General features: G+C 41.2%; 1 protein-coding gene across 1 annotated transcript; it reads right to left on the reverse strand.

Annotated features, from left to right (window-relative positions):
* Positions 1 to 5303: 5303 nt before the first annotated feature.
* Positions 5304 to 20485, reverse strand: kiaa1328 (KIAA1328 ortholog). Its single transcript, XM_073468787.1, has 12 exons — positions 20407 to 20485; positions 19882 to 19917; positions 19515 to 19789; positions 19263 to 19363; positions 19011 to 19126; positions 13860 to 13984; positions 12179 to 12549; positions 11814 to 12032; positions 11500 to 11595; positions 10577 to 10662; positions 10212 to 10308; positions 5304 to 5718 (listed from the first exon to the last, which is right to left on the reverse strand). The coding sequence occupies exons 1-12, from the start codon at positions 20459 to 20461 to the stop codon at positions 5490 to 5492; spliced, it is 1806 nt and encodes a 601-aa protein (XP_073324888.1). The 5' UTR covers positions 20462 to 20485; the 3' UTR covers positions 5304 to 5489.
* Between the last annotated feature and the right edge of the window lie 3 nt (positions 20486 to 20488).

Consider the following 20488-nt stretch of genomic DNA (forward strand, 5'->3'; position numbering starts at 1 on the left):
ACTCATTACGTGACTGAAATGTTTTTCTATTTCTTCTGTGCTTTCCAGGTTTTGTTGAGCTGAATCATATGTTGACTTCTTGCTACCCGCCACTGAGTGCAAACTCAACATCTGGACCACTGAGGCTGCTTCAGAAACAGAGAGAGAGAGAGAGCGATGACCGAGTCAAGGACACCTCCTTTTGGATGTACTAAAACTTTGGAACTCAGAGAGAATTTGTACCAGCCTGGTTAGCCCCAGGACCTTTTTCTTCTGCACACATATACACACCTCCTTCCCCACAAAACCCTGCTTGAATGACAGCTACCTTTTCTGGACCACAAAACACTTTTACTTGAACAATGAGAAAACAAAGTAAAAGAAACTACTTACAATGACCAACCCCGCTGAACTCTTAAAGGGAATATGGATGTCAAAAGTCCAACAAGAACAAAACTTTTTAAAAACTGAATAGAGGATTGCCGTAGGAGATCTTTCTGTAAGATGGTTTGAGTTTGGGGCAATTGACTTTTGAAGACCAATTTATAAGACTTGAAACAAGAAGGGACAAGAAATTCTCGAAGAGGGAACTTAAGTAGGGAATGTGATATTTTCAGGACACAAATTGGCTTCGATTTGGGACGGCCATCTTTAGCTCGGAGTGCCTGTCCGTTTCCAGGGGATACCGTTGCCAAGGAGAGCCATAGCAACGGTCTCCAGGAAGTCTTACCTGTCATTCCTTAGTTGTTTTAGGGACCAAAAGACCAAACATTTTTATTGCTGAGGACTTGTAGCTCTATTATACTCGGACCACTGCATCTCTTTCAGTCAGTGTTAACTGGTTGAGGGGTCGCACTTAAAAGAAGTGTACATTTCGAATATATACAACACATGTATATATATACATATATATTGCTGATATGCTTTTTGAATACAGGCAAAACTATTTCAGATGACCAAATGGGGTCTCTCACTTCGCTAGTTTACAATTACTCAAAATGTTTATTTTTTTCTCTTCTCATTTTGTCTTGGGAGGGATGGCGAGTGCATGGGAGGGGCTGCTCCGTATCACAGCCTTATCTTTTTTAACTTGACATCCTAACCTCATAGATAGAATAACATCAGAAACGTTTGAAATATATGAACTTGTTTATATTTGCAGTACATATATATGTATAACAAGCATTCAAGCAAATGTATTCATATATACAGTATATATGGATAAATAGATATTAATCACAAACAAATATATGTATTTATATGCACATATTTTATATATGTGTGTCTGTATATAGAACGGCTACTGACTATGTTGAGCTGTAATTTTTTGTAGATTTTAGCTGGAGTTTGAAACATTGCTCTGCTTGGGAAGAATCGCAAATCTGGCAGCTCCCAAAACTGCAGGCATTCCTATCTCTGATTACCTATATGCCGACACACAATATAATGCTAAAAGATACATGTGTGAGAAAACACACACATACGGTGTAAATATTATCTGAAAATGCAAAAAGCCACATCTCAGTAGCAGGCTTTAAGAGAATCAGGCTAAATGATTTTAGAGGAAAAGGACAATTATCTTCGACTCTATTCCAAACATATCTTTTGAGCTTACACACACACACACGCACGCACACACACACACACACACACACAAACTTCTCTTTGAAACTTGAACCAAAATGAAAACGTCTCACAACCCTTGCTCTCTTTTGCATTCAGTAAAGTGCATGTAGCGTATGGGCTGTCACCATGTCAAGGTGTGCCTTGTCACCTGCAGAATCTGCCATCAAGCACTGTGCTCTCAGAAAACAAAGAAGAAAAAAAAAAAACAACTGAATACACACTACTGCAAGCAGCCAACGCGCTATTATGATGTCAAAACTACAGCCAGATCCATATCATTTCTCAGCCGTGTAGAGAGCTTCAGTGCATGTCCAGTATAACAAACCGTCCGACCAGTCTTGGTCCATCGATGTCTTTGGAAAAAAAAAATGCATTTAGAACTATTGTAGACTCACGCAACTACACTTCAGATAAAAGCGGGCATTAGGTAACCTGTTAGCACAGGTACTAACTATCAAAGCTGTGTGCAGGGCACCTGTGACTACGATCCACTGGTTGGAGTCAAACTAGGGTAAAGTTCAGGGTTACGACTGACATGACGTGGCTTGAAAAAAGAAAAGCTATTGAGCTTATTGGACCTGAGATTAGGTTTTTAATGGTTATGAAGGTGATGTAACATTGATGAATATGTTCTCATTAGAGAGCCAGCTTCCCACTGAACAGAATAAGGGAGGTTTTATGTACTTTCCCATCCAGCAGTTAATGTGTGGCTCTCTGCTGGTATAATACTTGACATGAAGCATATCCTTTAGAAGATGTTATATTGCCTTATGTTATATGTCCTCATACAATTAAACATAAACATAAAAAGCATAATGAAACTGTACAGTGAAGCAATAAGTGTGAAAAGCCATTTACCCATTACAACTGCTGTATCACTGAGGCTGGTTTCATATTGCTTTAGCATACAGTTTCTCATAATAGTCTACAAAAATGGTCTGAACACCTACAATATACCTGCAAAAGGTCAACAGACTTGGATTTATTGGATCCTGCATTCAACAAATATGCAGCTGGTGGAGATTACTCAATGAATATTTATATATATGAATATTTATAAGGCTATATGACACTTTGGAAGACAATGCTTCCTGTTGGGTGCTGTTACTAGTTTTTCCTATAAACTGCTCATTATGCCGTTTCCCTAGTGTCTGTCTCTAACCTTTTTAGCAGATTGAATAATTTAACATTTACCTTCCAAATCCACTGAGGCTAAAAGACGTCGCCGCTACACATCCCAGGACGCTACTGTTTGTGTGTGTGCCACATAACAATGCCCTGAGCATGGCGTACAGTGCAAACCAGATGACCATCCTGCTCTGGCAGCGTCCGTGGTCGGTTAGTACAAAACGTTCTGTACATCCACCTGAGCTGCCTTTGAGCTAACAATAACATCTGAAGCTAAATGTCACATGTCTGGTATCCCTGATCGCCACACTGTGTGCCCTCTTTGACTGCCCCCTGCCGCTCTGAGAAAATTGAAAAAGGTGTCAACATGGTCTGTGCTTTTCTAACGGTTTGTTTGAGCAATCACTCATGTCTTTCACCTAGCCCATGTTTTCAAGTCGTGTGAAATACGGAGAGAGGAAGCAGAACGACGGGAACTAGAGTGCCAAGCACCTCTTCTTCATTTGCTCCAACTTTAAGCTGCAAGTTTACATGAGAAAAGTAAAACAAAGTGGTTCAAAAACAACAAGAAACAGAGCAGAAGTTTGAATATAAATATATATATATAAATATATACATAAACCGATGAATATACTGTAAATTGTTTCTTTTTTTGCTCTGTTTTCCTCTGTACATAGGTTTGCATATTTTATAGGACTTTTACTTCTATCTACAAGGACTGGATAAAGTACTTTAAATACTTTAAAAAAAAAATATATGAATGAAAACATGATAATGCTCAATAAAACCAGGTACAAAAAAAATAGTCGCTAGGATACGGTACAAACTGTAGGACCTGACCAAGGCATTTATCCAGAATACAGTCAGGGAGAGCATTGACCTCAGTTAGAGCTTAGACATACATTGACCTATTTTATAAAAAAAAAAAATACTTTGATGGGTTCTATTCATTTATCGATTTGTTTAGATATTTATTTATAAGTCATGTCTGAGATAATATGCATGCTTTCATGGCATTATTTTTCTATGAGTTGGTACGTGACCAAATAGTTTTTATATGACATGCATGGGCCACTGTTGTGGTCCACAGATGATCATTGTTCCTGTCTGCAGGACCATGCCTTCAGCACTTCTTTGATGATGGAGAAAAATGCTCCTATTGACCAAGTGATGTCAAAGACAGATTTGAATCATTTATTTATGCGTTCATTTATTTATTTATTTATTTATTTATTTGTGTTTATGTATTTATTTATTTGTGCCGTTTGATCCAAGATCTGAGCTCTATTATTGCCACTGATCTGTTTGCTTGTAAGTGCTCACATCACAAATTACCATGTAAAGTATTGGCAATCTCTGAATTTAACAACCACAAAGATTGATTTTTACATTTTCCTGTTGCTGACCAACCATTCAAAATGATGCAGTACAATACTAAAGCCTTACAAATTCATATTGTTCTGTTCCAAAAAGTTGTTGGAGGATTTCTTTCATTTTCAGTACTATCTGCTTCCATTTTGAAACCTTTAAACAAAATTCATAGTTAAAACACTCCCTCATAAACCAACTGTTCAATCCGATATGTAATCACAACAGAGGATACGCCTTGAGGTCATTTTAAACTGCTGCTAAGATGCAAGGAGCTAATGACTGGTGAATTGCTAATCATTAACTGTTTGCATAAAATGCCAGTTTTTGTTTTTTTTTACTTTTTTCCCTCCATCTCCTATTTTCATATCACCATCCTGCTTTTTATTGTTTGACAGAGCTCTGATCTTGTTCAACTGATGTGTTCTACCAAGAGCAAAATTCAATGAAAAACTGCACTATCTCATCAAGAAATATTGAGTTACTATCATTTTATTTCAGTGTTCTTATCAGTGGTTTTGTTTCTAAAGCTCAGTAGTGTTGCTAGAATCTCATTTTACTTCATATGGTTTTCAAAGTATTCTGGAAATCTATTTCCCAATTTCAGCACATATGGAGGGTGGGGAAATGAATGTTGCATATTAAAGCTTTGCCAGGTTCCTGATGAGCTCAGCTTCTGATTGGGCAGTGCGCTTTAGGCTCCCGCCCCCGTCTTTCCAGACTGCACCATTCTCTGGTCCCCTGAACTCTTTTTTTGTAATTTTAAAATGAATGATGCGTCTCAGCTTAGCCCAATAATAAAGCACAGTCTAGAATAACGTGTCCTGTGTTGTGTCATAATTGCTGACAAAGTATGAATAAGACATTACCCACACAATTGTCCCCATTAGTTCCTCCAAGAAGGTCCATTCACCCGTCATCAACAGCTCATCTCAAAAACATATGAACAGATTTCGGGGAAATTTTGTGGGAAAAACTGATGTTGAGTATGAAATGATCAAATTATCCTGTTTTTTTAACATTTAAGCATGACTCATTTTAGTCATAATAATCAAACTAACAGACTCCCAATTGTCTTTTATAAAGTTAAGTTCCAATTAATGCTGCAAGGATCCTCTGAGACAATCAACATAGCTCAGTGGCAGACAGTTTTTCTGCAGTGGAAACATAAGACATCAATTACAAACCAGAAGCAGAACCAATTCTGAATAAATATCTGTTTATTTGTATTAAAACCACGGAATAACAAGAATACAAGCTACAACATCATGATCATTCTGGTTTAGAATGTCAATTGGAAATTAAATGTAAGACAAAAAAAAAAATCAAGAGCAAACAGGTGAATATCAAGTGTTTTGTTTTTTTTTCGGTTCCCATTTTCTTCCTTGTCAACAAATGAAGAAAATATCCTCCAGTATTTGGCTTTCCTCTAGGTCCTGTTGGTTATGCTGACGATAAGGCCCAGCGGGGGTGAGCAGGGTTCTGCCCAGTGGTTTGTGGGCAGTGAGGGTCGACCTCCGTTGCAAGGTTTTGGGTCTACGAGTGGACTGCTTGCTTAGTTCAGGTGCGGAGATCGGACTAAAGATATCCAATAACTCAACCACAGAAAAGTCCAACCTGAAAAACATAAGTAAAACTTGCGGGTTTTTTTGTTGTTGTTTGTTGTTGTTGTTTCATGTTTCATAGTTTCTTTTTTCCCCACATGTAAGCTCTGCTTGTTTCAAAGGTTGCATTTCTACATTTATAATACAGAACCCAGTGGAGTCCTGTTGACAGACAACGTTGTAAATGAGTAGCCTTGTGCTGTTTCATTGTTAGAGGGAAATGCACACAAAGACCAGCAGTTACATGCGTGCCGTCAATATTAAGCAGAGAAGGTGCAAGCCAAGGGACCAACATCAGACATGCACAAGGATAAAGTCTAGGTGGAGCCCAACGCTTGTACTAAAATATTTGTCAGTCACCTTTCACTTGTTAACACAGACAATATGAAAGCAAATCTCTCTTCGACGTGTTAACAAAATCTTTCTTCCCGAAGTGTCTACTGAACCCTAACAAGCAGCGTTAACAAGTCAAAACCACTGGGGCGTCCCGGCAGAAAAACACAGTTTCTTGCAGGTGCGAGAGAAAAAGAGGGAAAGAACCCGGTGCTTTCTCCCCTGGAATAGAAATGAGGGAATGTGCAGTGAAATAAATAAACCAAAACGGGGGAGATTAAGCTAATAGAGATTCAATCCCTCAGTCTGGCTGGCTTGATAAATTATTCAGTGTATACACAGTCGAACGACGGCCATTCCAGATACAAAACATGAATTCTTTAAAGCACGCTCCACTGATGTTGCTAACATAATTCTCTGCTCGTTTAAAGCTGCATCGATTTGCATCGCGCCGCTCCGCACACAGCTCTCTCTCCCAGGTAAGGGTGATCTCTGCCGTGTACTTGTTGATATGCATGTGGGTGGTCAGCAGACAGACACGCTGGTGGAACTTCTAATCAGTGTTCCTCCACACGTAACTATAGACCTTGATATGTCATGTTTTAACACCAACTTGAGGCAGCGTGCATCAGTAGCTGAAAAGCTTCGAAAAGGTTAGATTTTGTTTTAGCAACATGAACTAATGTATGCACACGTTTGAGCGTGAGGGGGAGAAAGTGAACGAGGGTTAAGTCGGCCGAGAGATGATAACTGATGAAAAAAGAGAATGAAGCTCAAGTAAGTAAATCTGTCTTCCTCATTTGGTCTCCTGCCTGTCAACAGCAGCGGAGAAAGAGAGAGGGGGAGAGCATGAGCGACAGTGAATGTGTGTGTTTGCTTGTAAGAGAGACTAGGAGCGAGTGCAGCTTTGTGGATAGTGAGGAAGGCAGAAAAGGGAACGTGGGGGAGGGACTTTGGCTGGGTTCCTTCTCTCGAAATGTGAGAATTTGCATTTTTATTTGTTGATTTATTTAACGGACAGGGCTCTCAAACAGCCATCCATCAACAAACGACATGTTGGTAATGAATAATGCATCACTTACCGGCGGTCACAATCTATAACAAGGGGAGTGTGGTGGGTAGGGGTACAGTTTGGGCAGGAATGTAGGGGGAGGTGGTGGTAGTGGGTAGGGTGAGGGGGGGTGGCACAGAGATTGCATGAGGGCTAGAGAGAATGCCAATAGATTTTCAGAGGGGTGTACAGTGCAACAAAGAACTTCATTTCTTGGCTCCAGTTTGTGTGAGGTAAAGATGTGAATTGCTGCTCGATATTAATATCCCCGAAGGGAGACCTTGCAAATCTATTTTACTGCTACATGCATAGAGAAAACAAATGAAATGCATTGACAACAGTAGCAGGAACATGAGTTTTTCATTGTTAAAAAAAAGACTTTGGCTGGGGATGCTGGGTCATTTTAATGCTGCATTTCCAACATTAAAGTATTGTTAAATACTATTAGTAGAACAAAAAAGAAGCCTTGGGGAGTGAAGTTGCTGCAGGATGTTGATTCTGACAGTATTTTATTGATATTACACAGAAACACTATTCAATGACAAATGTAATTCTCTATGAGCCGATGTGTAAAAATCAAAGATGTCTTTTCATAAAGACTCTGAAATTTGTGGTTAAGCATTCTGCCTTCAAATACTTTCCAAGTCCTTTGAACACATAAGATTTGTACCATTCTGAGTGTAATAAAAAAAAAAGTGGTCTTCACTCTCCCAGTGCACCTATACTGAATACAATAAAATTTCCACAAAACTCCCCTACCTACGCTCGCCACCGCCTTCTCCCCACTCGTAACTTTCACTGCTTATTTGGCTCCTCTCTTTCATTAAAGATAGCCGTCTCGCCCCGGCGCCCCTTTTCATTTGCAGTCCAAACAGTAAGATAAAAAACCTATAATGGCCACTGCGTATATCCCGCATGTCAATTTCCCAACCAATCAATAGCAGGCGGGCGAAGGCAGGAAGGATGGAGATGAGATGGGTGGGGTGCGCTGGAACTGTCTCATTACTAACTAGCACAGGATTCATGAAAGGATTAAGAAGGTCACTTAATGTTAACCCCAGCTTCGTTTTGCAATTTGCACATCAAGATTGAATTGGTTAAGATTAAGATGGTCACGAGGGGCATGTTGTTGCCGAGTAGAAGAGAAGGGTGCAGGTGACATGCCAAATCTGACAGTGGGGTAGACTTTTCTATAGGGTTTTTTCAAACATATTCACAGCAGTTTATTTTCCACGTTTTCGCTTGCATAAGGGAAGAAACTTCAGAAATCAATAGTCAGTGTATTTTCCATGTTTACAGGCTACAATAACATATTTATGGCAATAATACAGGGCACAGTTGTTACTCATTTTCAAACTGTTGTAAAATGAGCAAACCACAACGTACTGTATCGTCTCTTTCATTTCATTGCAATTTATTCTATTTATCTTTTCCAACTATTTTCATGCAAAGATGTTTTTGGACGCCATCTAAGAAAAAGACATATGTCTAATCCAAATCAGTGGATTACCCGAGGATTACAACTGTCTGAAGAGATGCACATCAGAGAGGCAGACTTCCTCATTATTGGTGGTAAAAAAAAAAATTCACAGTGTGTAGGAAAGAGTCCAACTATTTTAATAGGCTTTGGAGGTGTAAATGGATGGTAATAAGATCTGATAGCCGAGGTCCCCTGTTGGAATTAATGGGCATCTGCTGGAGCTCACAGTTCAACTTGGACCGTGCACTGCTTTGTTTGAGAGTTGCTTATTGAAAGTTGTAAACTTTGAGCTGTTTTGAAGAAATATTCTTAAGGGCAAGGTGGGGGTGGGGGTGCTGGTGGGGGTGGGGGTGGGGTGTTACTGTTACTGCATCTCCTAACAAGCACCACTTTTACAAAAAGAAATCTGACATTATGCAAGAAAATATTTTCGGAATAAGTTTGAAAAAATAAAAGGTGTGCAGCAACACTGGTACAAATTGCTTCCCAGCATCTGATATTTTTTTGCAGATCCACAGCAACTTCGAAGTCCTCACACAGATGAAGGGAGATGCACGCCCACACACACACAGTAAGACACACAGTCGGGTTAATTACCATTTTGTGTAAGAGCGTATAAGAAAAAAGTTAATGAATGTCCTTTCCTTTTTAGGTAAGTGATTCATTCCTGTCCTCAAAGCCCCTCTCCCTTCTTACGTCTTTCTTACCATTTCCATTTCTATCCGTCTCAGCCTGCTCTAACTTTCCTTGCTTCCCATTTCTCACTTTATCCAATGCTCTCACCCCCTCACTCACCCTCAAACACACTTTTAACATCTCTCCCTCGCTTGCTTTCTCAGTCTCATTACTGTGGCAGAGAGAGAAGGGAGGGCAATGTGTGCATCCAGAAGTCTGTTCAATTACACCTGCTGCAGGGTCCCTGCTAGGCCGACTAATGGAACGCAGCATGTCTCCTGACAGGCTGGCCGCAGCGCTAGCTAGCCCAGTAAAAAGCTTCATTTAGCTTCTTACAGCTCAAAAAGTTAGCTAGACTAAGAGAAGACATCATTTAGCCTCTAACGGTGCAGCAACTGCAGAGCCAAGGAATAAGCATCGAGATTCAAATTTTATACTTGCACTATATTTATGTGTTTCAATATCGTTTGCATTTCTAGAGGGGAAAAAACATCAATTGCCTTAAGAGGTCATAGAGAACAAATAAAATACTGCAGCCCTGACAGCATGCAAATAATCTCCCCACAAGACAGGAGCGGCCTGCCTACAGAGAAACTCACTCAGACTTTCCTGTAGTAAAGAAGCCCAGTTACTCCTGAAGAAAGCTCCATTTACAATTTCAAACTAGCACAGATAAAAGATTTGTGCCTTTCTGATACAGCATCCTTCATGTGCTTAACTTTGCTGTTTTTCATTGTTGTTCAATGAGCAATCTACCCTTTTGGCTGGAACTCTGCCTCCGTCACATTACTGCACACAGGCTGTTTTTCTGAAAACTAATTCTACTAGGTTAGCTAATACTTTCATGTTTCCTGTAGTGCTGCTGTTTATCAAGCATAATAAACTGCACTATAATGCTTCTTGTGCCTAAAAGCTATTAGAATAATCTTTAACAAATGTGTCACTAATGTCCAGTAAAATGTGTTACCTGGCCTCAGGGGTCTTTTGAATCACAGACACTGAGGTGGGCTTACTCAGGCTTGCAGGAGACGTGGCCATGTCCTTTCTGGACCGCTCTGAGGCCCCTGTTGAAAAATCCAAGAAAGAAGTGATATATTAGAAGTAAGAGCAGGAAGGCTGAGGGCACCGCAGGGAAGACAGTTTTAGAAATTACCATTATGATATAGAATCCTTTATCAAAGCTCTACACACATATGAATGTACTAAAATAAAAACCGTTTGAAGTAAATTAAACTCTGGACAACCTTGAGAATGATATGTTTGAGCTGAGATGTTCCTCTGTGTGTAGAAGAGTGAGCACATCATTCTGATACATTGAAAATACAAGCTTACTATTGCCATTGTCCGGAGGAGCAGGTACAGAGTGATTTTCATGCAAGTTCTGTCCTGCAGGATGTCCCTCTGCATCTTCATTCACACTGTAGACCGGAGACAAAATATATTAAGCTGGCTTTTCTGTGTGTGACTTGAGTAGGTGAATATATCAGTGCATATACTGTATGTGTGTATTTGACAGTGAGAGCAGGCTCTTCTTATGTCTCTATTTTGTGCCTGTGACCCGGAAAGCAATCTCAGCGCGCCATATTGAAGGATCAATTCCCAAAATGCTCCTCAAGGACGGAGGAGTCAGGAGAGAGGAGGCTCACCGGAGGAGCTATGAGCAAGGATGCAACGGTCTATCCCTTGCTGAAGTGTTTTTTAGCACCTGTGAGATAAAAGAGCCTAGAGAGACAGCTAGAATATACAAATCATGGTAGGAGCAGGAGTCCACGAATGTGTTCTTTCGTATTCATAAGTTCTATAATTTATTTAAGGCGATCAAATACGCATCAAACTTTCTGCCCTTGATGTTACTTATGTCGCAATATGCCACGTTGTGAATTGAATTAAAAGTAATTATATCAGTTGCTATGCCCATCTGACGGAGATCATAAAATACAGCAGTAGGCTATAACAAAACAATGGACAGATGATGCAGCTGTGCCACACAATCATATTTAATTGATGTTGCTTTGAAATATGGCTCTGAAGCATGGCTGTGTCATTTTGTCAAATCCCTTTTGCCCCGAATTCTCTTTCCCTGTGTCTCTTCCTTGCCTCCTCCACCCACATGTCATGTGAGAGGGACTACAACAGGGGGAGATGAGACGAGGACAAGAGTCAAGAATGTACAACTGAGAAATGAGAAGAGGTGAGTGAATGAGTAGTTTCAGTTTGAGTTTCTGTCTTTCTTTCTAGCGGTCTAGTTGGTTTACCGGGAGGTTAAATCTTGATGGGAAGGGCCCTCCAGCTGTGGCTCTCCATTTCCTGTGTTTGAGCTGCGGAGATCAGATTGAGTAGCTTGTCGAAACCTACCAAGAATAAAGGAGAAGAAAAAGAGAATGGGCTTAGGTTCTGCCAGTCTGCATTGACAGACACTGAAGTAGTACAAAGACACAGAAAAATGGGACTAAGCTCCTCGGATAGAAGTAACTACCTATCTGGCAACTAGCTACTTAATCCCCGAAATGTAAACTGGAAATGTTACTAGATACTGTTCATTTTTCTTTATTGACTTTTAGTATTCTACCTGCTATATTCCAGACGCGACTGCTGTATCTGCTGGTTCTGTCTGTTGAGCCTCTCCTCCTGCTCAGCCAGCCGTGCCTGCAGCTTCTCTCTTTCCATCTCCAACTGCATCTTCTGCAGCAGCAGCTGGTGCCTCTTCTCCTCCCAGTCCTCATGACCCAGCAGAGGCCTAGTCAGGGCTTCCTTGACCCCTGAGCGAATGGCATTCGCACTGTGGAGTCTATGTGTAAATATACAATTAATTTGCTTCATATCCTACCATTCTTCTTGTTTGTGTCCATAAAATGCACAAGTTGATTAAAACTACAGGAAAGTAATGTAATCATGAGGGATGATAGATCATGGCAGTGTGGAGTACTACTGTACCTTTCATACTCATTTGGGTTAAAGGTGTCATGGTGGCACTTATCCCTTCTCCGCTGCTGTGTTCCATAGCCACTGTCTTGACCACTGCACTGGCAGTGCTCACAACTGGAGTGTGGCTCCCTGCACTCCCTTCTCTGACTCCTATGCTGTTTGATCGCCCCATTGGTTGGACTGAACTCACTAACACAGGGAGGAGAAGCAGGGTTGCTAAAGGTTTGCACTGCTGCTCTTCCTCGAACACCACCACCACTCCTGTGCACTTGTGGCTGCCGTGCTCCAGCAGCAGCAAGGCTGAGGTATGAGCCATCAAAGAGTGAGCCATTAGCTTTGCTAGTAGAGGCTCTGCTGGGGGCTTCCTCACAACTGAGCACCTGGACAGAGAACAAAGAGGACAATGAATGCATTTTGGCCAATTTAGGCAGCCTCTGAAAAACTGATGGAGTATTTCAGCCAAAATATTTCAGCCAAAAACGGTAGACTGCTCCATAAAACCTTGATGTAGAGCTGAGCTACAAAATTCAAATTTACCAACACTGGAGTCACTAACCAGCCTAATTTGCTCATGTTTCAGTGTGCAGTAAACACTCTCACCATGTGCTTGCAAGAGCTTTTCAACACAAGCTCATATATCACTTGCACTTTATGTGGGTTACCGCAACCTGGAGCATCTTTTAAGTCTACGAGTCTCCTTTCTTCCATTTTAAGCTGGTTACTACAATGACTGTGTACACAAAAGAGCTGTGCCTGAACATAGGGGCAATGCAACCTGAGTTATAGCTAGATACATGGCAGATGTGGAGCTTCTGCCAAAAAGGGTTAGAACTAGAACTATCTTTAATACAGTATTGTTTTAATGTGCGAATGGGTTAGGATTAGGGTTAGGGTTAGAAGGTCATATACTAGGTCAAGGACAGGGCATTTCAAAGCTGAGAAAGAATATTGTTATTTAGATCATGGATCATGATTGCGATTAAATAGATCATGATAATAGTTTTTGGCCAGATCCCCCACCCTTAACTGAACACATCCTGTACAGACACTGACAGGGAACAAGCTGCTTTCTCTACGCAACATGTGTAGACATGGTGTTAGAGAGGGGCTGGGGTTTATAGCAGCACAAATGCAAATCATCCTTCAAAACGGCAAAGTGGACAGGGGCCACAAGATTTAGAGGACAACTGTCAACTGAGCATAACTGGCAGGTAAGCCAAGGTCAGGAACATTATGAGATAAACATAAGGAGGAAAGCCCATCTTACAGTTGACTGGGGAAGAGATTGTGACTAATTTGCTGAGGGTCAGAGAGCAGGCAAACACACATTATTCAGAGCCACCGCGGGACAATGAGGTTGGCCAAGTCATTTATTCTTACAGAGGCTGAAGCCAGAGAGGCGTCTTCGCCTCTGAAGTGTCACCTTGAGAGAGTTTTCGCTATGTTGTAGTCATATCGAATCGGTGACTGAAGTAGTCTTCTGTAGTGATTTGTTATGAATTTTTATTATGGCACTTGGCCATGGGACAATGTGTTGTTGCATATGTTTCTACTGGATGTTTTTGTGCCCGAAGGATGACAAACGGGGGTGTTCTCTGAATAAAGCTCAGGGGGGTACGGGGACATCATGTTTCATTGCATGATGCACTCGCTACAACCTACCACACAGCCATTCTATCCCGTACCTTACCTTGCTGTGGGCTTGTTCCTGGCTGAGCTGGGCGATGGACTGGTTAAGTTTGGCCTGTTGCTGAGAAAGGTATTGTTGGTAGAGCCCAAGCAGCTCCTGACACTCTCTGTACTGCTGCTGCATGCCTGAAGGATCAAGGGTTAAGTAACTAACAAAGTTAAACAACAAGTAAACTTAACACAACAGAACATTGGATGGATTCGACTGATATAAAGTTGAACGTGGGTCCCATAAAGATGTGTGGCCTTAAGAGATGCAGGTGATAAGAATTTTAAAGGAAATCGCTTCACAAAGTTAAAAAGAAAACGGTCAGGACTGTGTTACAACCACGTGACTTCTACAAGTGAAATAACTGTGGGGCTCTACAGAGAAGGTAACTTTGTGCACAATAGCCATTCAGCTTAGGAAAAAGTTCTCTTTTGCAGCTTAAATGGAAAAAAGATAGATGTTAGATCTAGATTGACAATCTGAATTAAACCTTGTTTCTGCAATCAATTACGTACTGGACCAGAAAAGTAGAGAGAACGGGAAAGTTAAAAACAGAGGGGGAGAAGAGGCCAGCAAAATCAAAGTTGTTGTTGTGGCACAGAGCTTTCACCATCTGGGTCGGGCCAAGCTGTGTTGAGCTGAGCTGGGCAGTGCCGTGCCAGGCTATCTGCCAGACAGAGAGCTGGCAGACACAAGAAAACTAATCTGGAGCGGAACTACTGCTGCGCCTCAGGAGCCCACTAATGACAGTGGCAGCAGCACACCACACCAGCACATACAAAGATAATGAGCATGAGAATGGAGAGACTACACACAGACACACTCGCACACATTCAATAATCGACCTCACTCTGACTCTTTCTAGTACACACACGCACAAACACAGCGAGACACAGGAGCACAAATTCCCCCACCTGCACTGTAAACAGCCCACACACAAACACTACAATAAAGCAAGTAGTACCCACACTCCCACCCACCCAAGCTGACCTTAAAGTGTGTTCCTCCAAGTCATATCTTTTCATTGATGGTGGCCCCACTCCCCCAGCTGATGAGTTTCTCAGCATTCGCTTGGGCAAAAAAAGCCCCCATTTAAAGAGAAAATCAAAGTTCAAAGTAGAGTCTTATTGAAGGAATAGTTGGTGGAACACTCCATAAGAAAACGCTTTGGTTGTTAGAAGACTTCAATCAGGCTGAGGAAATGAAACAGAGGGAAAGAGAAGAGAGCGGGAACGACTTAGAATTGAGCGCCAGACACCAGACAAATGCGATGCAGCAGCTTCCATAAACATTCGGGAAAATGTGAAGAAACCTTCCATCTAACTACGGCTCCTCTACCGCTGCACTGATAATGTCCATGGAAGTAGTTCTATATGGAAAGCTTAAGGACATCACAAGGACATCACATCATGTAAACCTGCGCTGGTGGGTCTATTTATGCAGTATGAATACGGGTATTGAGGGGGAGATACTGAATATGTTTATGCAGCAAGATACAGAGTTGTGTGTTGAGACGAAAAATGCACACTGCTCATATTTCAAATTATTCGCATAAAACACTATTTACATATGATTTTCTTAAGCCTAAAACAAATGTTTCCCAATAGACACAAATATAGCGTACAGTACACTGGAATATAAACCAGGTATGGCAGGGACCAACAAAACAAAATACACACATTAATTTTATCTGTACTATATGTCCAACATGACTGCGGCATCATAGTCATAAATGAAGGTAACGTGTGTTAATGTGTTGACAAACTGACACAGTCACTGGACAGCAAGTGCTAGGTAATCTGAACCGAGTGGAGCGACACTGATAAGATTCCACCTCTCTGCCCGTCGCCACGCTAAACACGCTTCCTCCACAGCCTTGGACGCCAGCCAATGGGGGGCAAGTACTCTGCAAGCCCCTAGTTTACATCAGAGCTGCAAAGTGCCAACAATGACTTACTCCTCCCCCATGCTCCAAAAATACTCAGAATCAAGGGCTTGGGTTGAAGAGGCTTCAGACGGGGCCTGTCAAAATGATTCACTTCCCTGTCAGGCTGGGGCTCAAATGAAATAATGAAATCCACTTCAAGGTGGAACAAATTTGCACAGGAGGGGGGCATATTTTAAAGCCTGCTTTAGCGCACTGTGCCAAACAGATTGAGCCTGAGCAGGAATGTGAGAGAGACGGGGGCGGAGACTGATGTGTATGAATGTGAGTGTAGGGAGGCAATGATGGGGAATTAATAGAAGAAGACAGTTTACATAACTGCTTCAATACTACTGAATCTGGAGAAGAGACATGAGTGCAAGGCGCACAATAAACCAATAAATAACTCTGCATGTCAGCTAACAATTATTTTGAAAATGCATTTCAAATTGAGACCAAACATACAGAAAACCACCCTCATCACAACTATTTTCAGCCATCTTCACTGCTAAGACAACTAAAATGTAACACCCATTTCATTTTGTAGACAGAAACTTAAGTAACATCTTTATCATTAGAAATGATCTTTTGTCTATGCAACACGTCACCTTCCATGCACATACCCACAATTCACAAAGCCAAAAATCCAAGATGATGTACATAGTAAAGGTGTGCCAACAACAACTTGATTAAATGATGACTCTTTCTTGATTCTAGAGTCAAGGCATTGTGCATTATTAATTTCACATTAAGCCTTTGATTGGTTCAATGTACTCTACTCATGGTTAGAAACGTTCCTAATGTTTAGCTTTGTAGAATGGAGGGCTCACAAAAATACAAACAACAAGCAGCATTTGCCATATTTCTTAGCTGTGCCAACAGTAGTCAGAAGGCAGAGCTTTAATAAAGAAAGAATTAAGCTGAGTTTGTTTTTTAACACCTCTAATCAATAGAGTAAGCATTACACGGCACATGGCTTCAACCACATCATTCATTCCTAGGATAAAGGGAAGATACACAACACCCACACCAGATCATGACAATACCCACAGAGCTGACATTAAGGAATACTCGGAGCTTAATCTGTAAAAAGACAAAGAGCTAACAATCTTTTCACATACAGAACAACTAGATAATACCAGATTTCCACATTCTAAACGTCATCCATCCAATACATGGGAGGGGAAAAATGGATTTAGCTCTGGCAATCCTCTATCACAACATGTAGCATTTTCAATGACATACCCTAACAGGCCTGTTATTCCCCTCTCTCCATGGCCTCAGGATTCCCTCCAATTGTTTGAACTCAATAAATGGTATTAGCTGTAGCACCTGCTGTGCCTTGTTCTGGACACGGTGCACCATGTTAGTAACGCCACCTTGTCGCCTGCCCATGCCAACATGCCTTGAAGTACAAAAGGCATCCTTCCTATCTGAAAGACAGATTCAGTCCTGTGTGCCAGTCGTCTCCAAATGTCAGCTGAACAGCCCAAATATCAAGGTTACTTTTCCCTCTCATCCTCGGTGGCTTGGGGCTAAGGTATAGCCCTATATTCTTTATACCCCTGACAACACTGAATCTTGGTTAGATAAGATAAGCCGAGGCGTAATGGAATTAAACTTGACAAGTCTCTCATTCAGTGCGTTTGCCTTTGGTGTCTCCTTAACCTTTCAGAGAAGTGCCGGAACCTTATGCCTGAGAACAGCCTTCATGACTCTTGCACGCACTTTTAAAAAGACTGCGTTATCCCCCCTGAGGTGCTTGGATCCAAACACTTTTTCCTCTCAAATACCTTTTTAATGGAGTTTAGAAGTTTGGTGTAAATGCCAAGTCTCCGAGCCAAAGTGCCTTTAATTGAGTTGTGCTTTCCTAATTTTCCCCGCCGCCGTTGCCAATCGTGCAATTTACCAGCCGGGTCAATTACTCTTCATATTTCGCAGTGTTTTTAACCTAAATTGACTGCTGGCCATGCTCTCATTTGACCTGAGCGGAATTGTTATAAGACAGTAGGAGGGTTGTGTGGTGTAATAAATAGCGTACTATCGCTGTATAAATTTCAGCTTTAACCTCGTGCGAGACAATCTGGAAAACAGCTGGTGACCCACCTGATCTCATTTTGTAAGGAGGAACTGAGTGATATTCTGCAGTTAACATTCAACATTTAGGGAGGGTAACAAAAGCACATGCCGGTGAAAGCATACAGTCATAGTCTTCTCAGTAAATATCAAAATTCATCTTTGGATGATAAGATGATTTAGATGGTTCGGGCCATGGCTCCAACCATGAAATTGATTCTGTGCACAACAGTGGATAAGCTACAAGCACTTGGAAAAGACAACTGCAGCAGGCATCGAATAATTTAAATGAATCTGCTCTATTTCTTTGTCTCTTGGAACAAGTTGAAGATACTTGGCCAAACACTGTACATGGCCTTACCTAAGACAACACTGCCCCCTACAGACTTTCTTACGGAATAGCACAAAAAGCAAAATGAACCATATAGCCTGAAATAAAACATTTGTTGAACTTGCAGATATATGCAACTGTGTACCACAGACAGCTGGCAATAAGATCTTATTCCACCAAAGACTATAGCAACTGATTTTGCTGATTAGTCCTTCCCTTGAATCAGTGAAATCCCTTTTGTTTAATGTTAAACCTTTTTGGACCACTTTGACATTTTTCTCGGTTAAAACAATAGGTTTTCTCCAAGATCTTTTTTAAAGAATGAAACAATGTTAGTGCCAGTATGTTATACTCCACTGTAGCACTATCAGTCCAATTCCTAAAATCAGGTGCTATGTGCATCTCTTCATGAAATTCTAGCATAACTTTAAAATAAATTTAAACATCTAGGTAACATCTACCAAACCAATTATAGTCTGGAATTCTTAAGGGGCCTCTGTATTCATCATAACAGTGCACCACATTTTACTGTAGCTGTAGCTACACACACTACAGTGTTTCCAACAGCAATCATCTCATCATTAAACATAGCCATGTTATCAGAAGATGACTCGAAAACGAGGAATTTAAACCACCATGGGTCAAGTGCATTGATTCACTGTTCTGCTATGACCCAGTATTGTTATTTGAAAAAAGCACACTAAATGCCCTAGTGTTTCATTAATAAAGCATAATGACAAATACAGCAAATTACCTTCCCCACCACTGCAAAAAGTGTTGGGTGAGAGAGTCTAACTCTGTTTTTGTTAGTTAAGATATTTTGAAAGGATACTCTCCCTCTCCTCTGCTATGACCACGTTCTGTTGCTCCAGCTGCTGGATCTTGCGCTCAAAGTTTTCCTGTTCATCTTTCAAACGCTGCACCGATTCTTCTTTCTCCTCACTCACTCTGGAGAACAAGATAGAAATGTTTGAAAGGAAAAAGGGAAAACAAAGTTAAGTATTTCATCAGGTATCACCTTAAATTGTTCTACTCATGAACTTTGACATTATCCTGGAGTTCAGTGGCACATACTACTGGTTACCTGGCTAGTTCTTCGATGAGGTTTGCAATCCTGCGCTTATCTTCAGGACAGAGGTCCTTCAAACAGACCAGGCTCTTAGCTCTGCTCGTCTCAGACATTTCCTGTACAAAGTATAAGAAGATGTAAACAGAAGCCAGTAATTAAAGTCAGTACATATTCAGATTATCCATATGCTTTCCTCCATATTCAAACATTTCATCTTACATCCTTGGAGGGTAGAGAAAAACCGCCTAAACAAAAAAAATGGCTTACCTGTGTAGAGGGATGAAAAGTACCAGTGGGTGGAGAGAGGGAGCGCTCTGAAGCTACAGCAGCACTGTGATGGACAGACACTTTCTCCTTGGTGTAAGCCCCAGAGTGCTCACTTTGGAAGTGGCTCTGTTTCTTGCCACCTTTCTTTAGTGTGGCGTTACTCTTGCTGTCAGTGGTACGCCTGCTTCGCATCCTGACACCTCCTTTACTGAAAGTACTGGTGTTGCCTGGTCCAACGCTGAAGGGAGTCTTAGACTTCACCACTCCATTTACACCTGAGCCAAAAGAAGAGGATGCCACGTGTACATGAGGACGCACAATTCTCTCACACTGCGTTCAGAAATTGTCCAGTGTCACTGACACTCACCAGGGACAAACACCAAAGGCTGTTCCTCATCTGACACTGTGAACAAGTCAAAGAGAGCGACATTTGTTAAAGTATGTGCTTCCTAAAGCTAAATGTCAAATCAACAATTCGCCAGTTTCCTGGTCATCGCAGACAGCTGCTGCCCTCAGATGCAAAACAAAAGCTCGCTATATATATAACGTTACTGCAGATGGCCTTTGTGTTGCGGTGAGCTCAGCCGTGTTTGGAAACTTAACAGGGTTGAATACCAAGTACAGCAAGCACTGCTACTATTTACACCGAGTTACCTTATAAAATGTAACGTAAATGAGACAAGCTAAGTTAAAGTCAAATTTACTAGCTACGCGTTAGCTGACTAACTTCAAGCTAGCTGTCTCACTTCCTTTCAGAAACAACAACTTTCTAGCATTGACAAAAAAGTAACATTTGTGAGATTCTTTCGAAAACTTTTATAACTTTCTACAAGATATATACGAATGAGTAAAGGACAACAAAGCGAATGTAGTTTGTCAAAAGTAAGCATACCGCCATTCATCCAAAATATCCCAGAATTTTCACTTCTTGTTGCTGCTGCCGCCATGTTGAAACAACCGCCACCGCTCCCACA

The sequence above is a fragment of the Pagrus major genome, chromosome 6 (genome assembly GCF_040436345.1).
Source record: "Pagrus major chromosome 6, Pma_NU_1.0".
NCBI lineage: Eukaryota > Metazoa > Chordata > Actinopteri > Spariformes > Sparidae > Pagrus > Pagrus major.